This window comes from Petromyzon marinus, chromosome 25, assembly GCF_048934315.1.
Source record: "Petromyzon marinus isolate PM22_M1 ecotype Great Lakes invasive population chromosome 25, UKy_Petmar_22M1.pri1.0, whole genome shotgun sequence".
Taxonomy (NCBI): Eukaryota; Metazoa; Chordata; class Hyperoartia; order Petromyzontiformes; family Petromyzontidae; genus Petromyzon; species Petromyzon marinus.
This window is the reverse complement of record NC_133691.1, coordinates 20,101,954-20,109,835: the sequence shown is the minus strand read 5'-3', so window position 1 is coordinate 20,109,835 and position 7,882 is coordinate 20,101,954. Positions and strand designations below refer to the sequence as shown.

The following is a 7,882-nucleotide window of genomic DNA, read 5'->3' as shown; positions in this document are numbered from 1 at the left end:
ACTACGCCCCAAAAAGATACACAGACTCAAACAAAAGCGCTACCTACGCATCAACTCTGCCAAGACATCCCTCCCAGAGCTCCCTCAATTTTCCAACACAGCCTTGAGCAGTCCCTACACGACACACCAGATGGAAGCGTGGAGACAAAGTGGGCATACATCAGAGACGCCATCTTTAATGCAGCCATCAATAGCTTCGGCAAGCAGACAAGGCGGAACACAGACTGGTTTGAGGAACACCTGGCTATATTGGAACCCATCCTCCAAGCCAAACGCATGGCGCTCTTGAAGTACAAGCAAGTCCCAAGTACAGGATCGTTAAGGGCACTGAAAGCTGCTCGCAGTGCAGCTCAAACGACCGCCAGACGCTGTGCCAACAACTACTGGGTGAATCTCAGTAGTAGGATCCAACTCGCCTCTGACACTGGCAATATCCGTGCCATGTATGAAGGCATCAAGACAGCCTTTGGTCCAAACATCAGGAGGACTGCCCCCCTTAAATCCAGCACAGGGGCCATCATCACTGATAAACAAGAGCAAATGGCCAGGTGGGTAGAACACTACTCAGAGCTCTACTCACGAGACAACGGTGTAGTAGCTTTAGAACACTTGAGTCTTAAACTGAGGAATAGGGAAGGGGAGTTGTCCCATATCTGGGGCCCCCTCATGAATGCCACTCCAGAGACCCTGAGTTTACTTGACTAAACTGGAAATTAGACTGACTCCCCTCCCTCCCACACACGATAATTCACACCTGCTTAACCAGCCCCATGCATAACCAGCCCCATGCATAACCAGCCCAATGCATAACCAGCCCCATGCATAACCAGCCCCATGCATAACCAGCCCCATGCATAACCAGCCCCATGCATAACCAGCCCCATGCATAAGCAGCCCCATGCATAACCAGCCCCATGCATAACCAGCCCCATGCATAACCAGCCCCATGCTTAACCAGCTCCATACACAACCAGCTGCTTCCTGACGTATGTACGAAAAAAAACTCACTAACTTGTAAGATTCTTTCATGATTGAAATTATAATTTTGGATGGTAGGTGACATTGTATGCTTGTGCGAGGCAGGACACTAAGTGCATGGCTATGAATAACAGACGTGTCATAACATTCCGCCACCGCAAAGATTGTTCCATTGCAGCAGTTACAGCAAATGATCAGATTCCACTTCAAGCAATCTAATCAGGCACCAATGCTGCTGCGTACCCTGTTTGCAGTAGGTACAACGGAGAAGTGTCATCTCCATGGGTCTCATCACACTGGTTTGGCCTCAAACAGTTACCATTTAAAGATATTGGTCCAAGATTATCAGTAACATTGGGTAAGCATTATTTTTGTCCGTAGATATTTTTTCTAGATGTTTACTTTGAGAGCAGCTGTAAGCAGTGAAGTTCCATAGCCGACTCAGCCAAGCGGATTAAAGAAAAACGTGAAAGAGCCCATCGGCATCAACACCAGTAACGGCACAACACAAGTCCCATTCAGCAGACGAGCAACTCTTGCCGACAGTGCGATCGATGCTTCCGCTCAAGTTGCTGGGCTCTTCCCACCAGCGTGCAGGAAAATGCTACGAGCAGCTCTTCTCGGCAGTCATCATCGTTTGCGATGGCCAATCCGAAGATTTTTTTTTCAGCAATCAAATCCCGCTTGTCTAACTTTTCACCCTTAACTGCTGAAACATATCTATCAAACAGAGCATTGCACGCTAGTTGCCACTCGGTCGTGGTGATATCGCAACGGCACTTATGTCAGTCTGAGTGCACTCTGCAAACCGTGCATATAGACAACACAACAAAGATATTTATGGAGCGGAGGGAGCTCACTGGACAGGAACATGGGATGGATTGCCTCCATACCAGATGTTGTGGTTAATGGGAGGATGAATGGCAATTATGACTTCACACAATTACAATGCACCCATCAACTATTTACAATGTTCAGATTTTATTTCACAATAAATATAAAAGTGGCGTATCCAAAACATTTACATGTGCATTTCAATAATATTTCAGATGCACGTGGAAATCCAAAGGAAACAGGGACATAGTTCACCTTTACAAAGCAGCCTCCACTGTCACATCATGAGCTGCCTTAAATTATTTGAGGAAAATCGCATGTGAAGAGGAAATATTTCTGTATGTCTTCCATGGCCTGGGTTTGATATAATTTTCAAAATGCCTCCTCCAAACAATGATTTGAAGTTGGTGATATTCATTTTCCATTTTATGAGATGCTGTTGTCCCATTTATTAAAAAAAAAACATTCATTCCCTTTATCATAAATGATTCTGGTTGGGTCCTTCAAAACTGACAACTCTTTTTGCATACAATTTTATTTTCAAAGGTACAAAAAAGGTACGTTTTGCATTGTTGTCACTTTATATATATAATATTCTGATAAATTATAACACGTTTTCAACAACATGCTGCATTTACACGCACGACGAGAAAACAATGTACCATCAACAAATAAAGGTGTTAAAAACTGACAAACACTTAACATTTCCGACCACGAATTCTCTCCAAATAGGCAACAGATCCTCGAAGGCCACAGCAGCAACGCAGTTTCAATCGGTACTTTTGTCAATGCATCCCAAGGCCACTCCCGTTCGTCCAAACAGCAGCAGGGACCGCCCCCACTCGGTGCTGCCCAGGCTGGACAGCAAGCGCATGTCTCCCTCCTCTCCCAGCAAGGCGGCCAGCTCATCGGCCTCCGCGCGGCCGCCACCGCCGCCAGCCCCACGCAGGAGCCGCAGATCCGGCAGGAGGGGGAACTCGGCCAGCCCCAGACGGCGCAGGCGGCGCGCGGCCGCTCGGTAGCACCTCCACGGCTGCGGCTCGACCAACAGGAAGGTGGCGGTGCGCGCGGCGGCCGCGAGGAAACGCCGCAGGCCGGCATCGCCGTGGTGCAGGTGAATCCACATCATCACCGACATGCACAGGCACAGGTCAAAGCGCGCCCGGCCGTGGCGTCGCAGGAAGGCGTCCAGCGCGGCGTCTCGTGCTGCGGTGTCCATGAAGTCAAACGCCTCGTAGGCGATGACGTCCGGGTGAGGATTGTCGCCCCGCGCACGCTCCACCAGATCGGCGTCCAGGTCGCACGCCAGCACAGATAGCGGCAGCACGCGGGCAACCTGCCCAGAGCGTCCACCCTCGGGCTGGTCCAGCCCCGTCAGGTGCCGATACACAGCCACCGTCAGCTCCTGCGAGAAAACACGAGGACACCGGTGGCGGGTTTGTTTCTTTGCTGGAGAATGTCGTAAAAAAACAGACGTGATGCGAGGATAGAGTACTTCATTATTCAAAATGAAAATAAGTTAATACCTCAGTGGGCTTTGCCCGGTAGGATGGGGATGGTTTAGTTTTATTTGTATGTGTTTGGGTGATGTGTTTACCTCTCTTGCACTTTGCACTACTATCATGTTTTGTATTTTTTGTTGTTGTAACGTTCTTACCCTCCTTCTACTGGATGTCTGCGAAAAAGAGCTTTATCGCTCATCGCATTCCTCCAGTATGAATATTTAGATTCTGGCCACAGTATTAGATGCAACTTTATTCAATACAAACCTATGACGCAGTGATTCTAGGTCAAAAAATCCAACGAGACTAAGTTCGATGTTCAGCTACTGACATGAATGCAACTTTAAATATCTAATAAACGCCTCAAACCGGTGATATGTCTGAACCAGTCCTTGACACGCACCTTCAGCAACCTTGATTGCCAAAACCACCCGTGACCAACATGGCATGGCATAGGCCTTCATCCAGCAGTTAATTGACAAAAAGTCTGGAGCTAATGATGAATTTCCATGACTCACGTGTTTGATGAACAACGCGCATATGGGGTAGTGTATTCCATCTGTGGGAGAAAGGTGAAAATGCATTTTTGTAAACATGTCTCAGGCCCATGGCCACCCGCACTACCCCACTGTGACTAGTACACCCCTACACTACCACACAGTGACTAGTACACTACCACACTACCACACAGTGACTAGTACACTACCACACAGTGACTAGTACACTACCACACAGTGACTAGTACACTACCACACTACCACACAATGACTAGTACACCCCCACACTACCACACAGTGACTAGTACACTACCACACTACCACACAGTGACTAGTACACCTTAACACTACCACACAGTGACTAGTACACCTCAACACTACCACACAGTGACTAGTACACTACCACACTACCACACAGTGACTAGTACACCCCCACACTACCACACAGTGACTAGTACACCTCAACACTACCACACAGTGACTAGTACACTACCACACTACCACAGTGACTAGTACACTACCACACAGTGACTAGTACACTACCACACTACCACACAGTGACTAGTACACTACCACACTACCCTACAGTGAATAGTACACTACCACACTACCACACAGTGACTAGTACACCCCCACACAACCACACAGTGACTAGTATACTACCACACTACCCTACAGTGAATAGTACACTACCACACTACCACACAGTGACTAGTACACCCCCACACTACCACACAGTGACTAGTATACTACCACACTACCCTACAGTGACTTGTACACCCCCACACTACCACACAGTGACTAGTACACCCCCACACTACCACACAGTGACTAGTACACCCCCACACTACCACACAGTGACTAGTACACCCCCACACTACCACACAGTGACTAGTACACTACCACACAGTGACTAGTACACCCCCACACTACCACACAGTGACTAGTACACCACCACACAGTGACTAGTACACCAACACACTACCACACAGTGACTAGTACACCCCCACACTACCACACAGTGACTAGTACACCCCCACACTACCACAGTGACTAGTACACTACCACACAGTGACTAGTACACTACCACACTACCACACAGTGACTAGTACACCAACACACTACCACACAGTGACTAGTACACTACCACGCTACCACAGGGACTAGTACACTACCACACTACCACAGTGACTATTACACTACCACACTACCACAGTGACTAGTACACTACCACACAGTGACTAGTACACCCCCACACTACCACACAGTGACTAGTACACCCCCACACTACCTCACAGTGACTAGTACACCCCCACACTACCACACAGTGACTAGTACACTACCACACTACCACAAAGTGACTAGTACACCCCCACACAGTGACTAGTACACTACCACACTACCACACAGTGACTAGTACACTACCACACTACCACACAGTGACTAGTACACTACCACACTACCACACAGTGACTAGTACACTACCACACAGTGACTAGTACACCCCCACACTACCACACAGTGACTAGTACACTACTACACTACCACACAGTGACTAGTACACCCCGACACTACCACACAGTGACTAGTACACGCACACACTACCACACAGTGACTAGTACACCCCCACACTACCGCACAGTGACTAGTACACCCCCACACTACCACACAGTGACTAGTACACAACCACACTACTACACAGTGACTAGTACACTACCACACTACCACACAGTGACTAGTACACCCCCACACTACTACACAGTGACTAGTACACTACCACACTATCACACAGTGACTAGTACACTAACACACTACACAGTGACTAGTACACTACCACACTACCTCACAGTGACTAGTACACTAACACACTACCATAGTGACTAGTACACCCCCACACAGTGACTAGTACACTACCACACAGTGACTAGTACACTACCACACTACCACAGTGACTAGTAAACTACCACACAGTGACTAGTACACTACCACACTACCACACAGTGACTAGTACACTACCACACTACCACAGTGACTAGTACACTACCATAGTGACTAGTACACCCCCACACAGTGACTAGTACACTACCACACAGTGACTAGTACACTACCGCAGTGACTAGTACACTACCACACAGTGACTAGTACACTACCACACAGTGACTAGTACACTACCACACTACCACAGTGACTAGTACACTACCACACTACCATAGTGACTAGTACACCCCCACACAGTGACTAGTACTATACCACACTACTACACAGTGACTAGTACACTACCACACAGTGACTAGTACACTACCACACTACTACACAGTGACTAGTACACTACCACACTACTACACAGTGACTAGTACACTACCACACTACCACACAGTGACTAGTACACCCCCACACTACTACACAATGACTAGTACACTACCACACTATCACACAGTGACTAGTACACTAACACACTACTACACAGTGACTAGTACACTACCACACTACCTCACAGTGACTAGTACACTAACACACTACCATAGTGACTAGTACACCCCCACACAGTGACTAGTACACTACCACACAGTGACTAGTACACTACCACACTACCACAGTGACTAGTACACTACCACACAGTGACTAGTACACTACCACACTACCACACAGTGACTAGTACACTACCACACTACCACACAGTGACTAGTACACTACCACACAGTGACTAGTACACTACCACACAGTGACTAGTACACTACCACACTACCACAGTGAGTAGTACACTACCATAGTGACTAGTACACCCCCACACAGTGACTATTACACTACCACACAGTGACTAGTACACTACCACACAGTGACTAGTACACTACCACACTACCACACAGTGACTAGTACACTACCACACAGTGACTAGTACACCCCCACACTACCACACAGTGACTAGTACACCCCCACACTACCTCACAGTGACTAGTACACCCCCACACTACCACACAGTGACTAGTACACTACCACACTACCACACAGTGACTAGTACACCCCCACACAGTGACTAGTACACTACCACACTACCACAGTGACTAGTACACTACCACACTACCACAGTGACTAGTACACTACCATAGTGACTAGTACACTACCACACTACCACACAGTGACTAGTACACTACCACACTACTACACAGTGACTAGTACACTACCACACTACCACAGTGACTAGTACACTACCATAGTGACTAGTACACTATACCACACTGGGACTGGACGAGTCTCACAGCCACGGCTTTGTTCGAGTGAACGTCCCGAGAGTTTCAGAACCTTCCCCAGCGGTCGACGTCCTCAGCCCCGTCCGTGGTAACGTGGAGTTGCGCTCACCCCGCTGTTGCAGCCCATGTCCAGGGCGAGGAACGGCGGCGCGGACTCCGGCAGGAGCCGCCTCAGAAGCTCGCGGGGCAGCAGCGCGACGCGTCGAACCGGGGGGTTGAAGGCCGCCTAGTTGATGAAGTTCCCGTGGGGAGCCGCGCCTGGCTCCCTCTTCCTCGGGGCCCCGGGCGCTGCCATCTCCTCCCCGCCGTCCTCCTTCTTAATCTCCTCCTCGTCCTCCTCTTTCCTCGCCTCCATCCCTGTGGAGGCCGTAAGCGAGGAGGCTGTCAGGCGGGATCGGCACAAGCAAAAGGAGGGGAGCGGGACGCGCGAGTGTGTGGAGGCACAGTCAGCCATGTTACGTGGGGAATTGAACACCGTAGAGGCACAGTCAGCCATGTTACGTGGGGAAGTGAACACCGTAGAGGCACAGTCAGCCATGTCACGTGGGGAAGTGAACATTGTGGAGGCATTTCGATTTAAAGCTTTCGTGACTGCAATGATCCATCTTCTTTGGTTCTTTCGGTAAAGTCACGTAGAATGAGAATAAAATAATAATATTCTCACGACGTTTCGGCCACAACACAAGCGGCCTTCATCAGGTGAAGGGAGCGAGACTGTCTGGTAGGACAGCGCTGGAGTGAGAGAGCCACGTTCAGATCACGGCTTTTAAGCTGTGTGAGAGGAACAAAGAGCCTTGAAGGAATTAGCATAAAATTTAGCATT

The 7,882-nt window shown here is 48.9% G+C and overlaps 1 protein-coding gene across 1 annotated transcript; it reads right to left on the bottom strand.

Annotated features, from left to right (window-relative positions):
- Positions 1–1,940: 1,940 nt before the first annotated feature.
- On the bottom strand, positions 1,941–7,376 carry LOC142929161 (pre-miRNA 5'-monophosphate methyltransferase-like; the record flags this gene model as incomplete). The annotated part of the gene is made up of 3 exons (XM_076069813.1): positions 1,941–3,217; positions 3,833–3,873; positions 7,112–7,376. Coding segments are annotated over 3 exons (942 nt in total), but the record flags the coding sequence as incomplete, so codon positions are not given.
- Between the last annotated feature and the right edge of the window lie 506 nt (positions 7,377–7,882).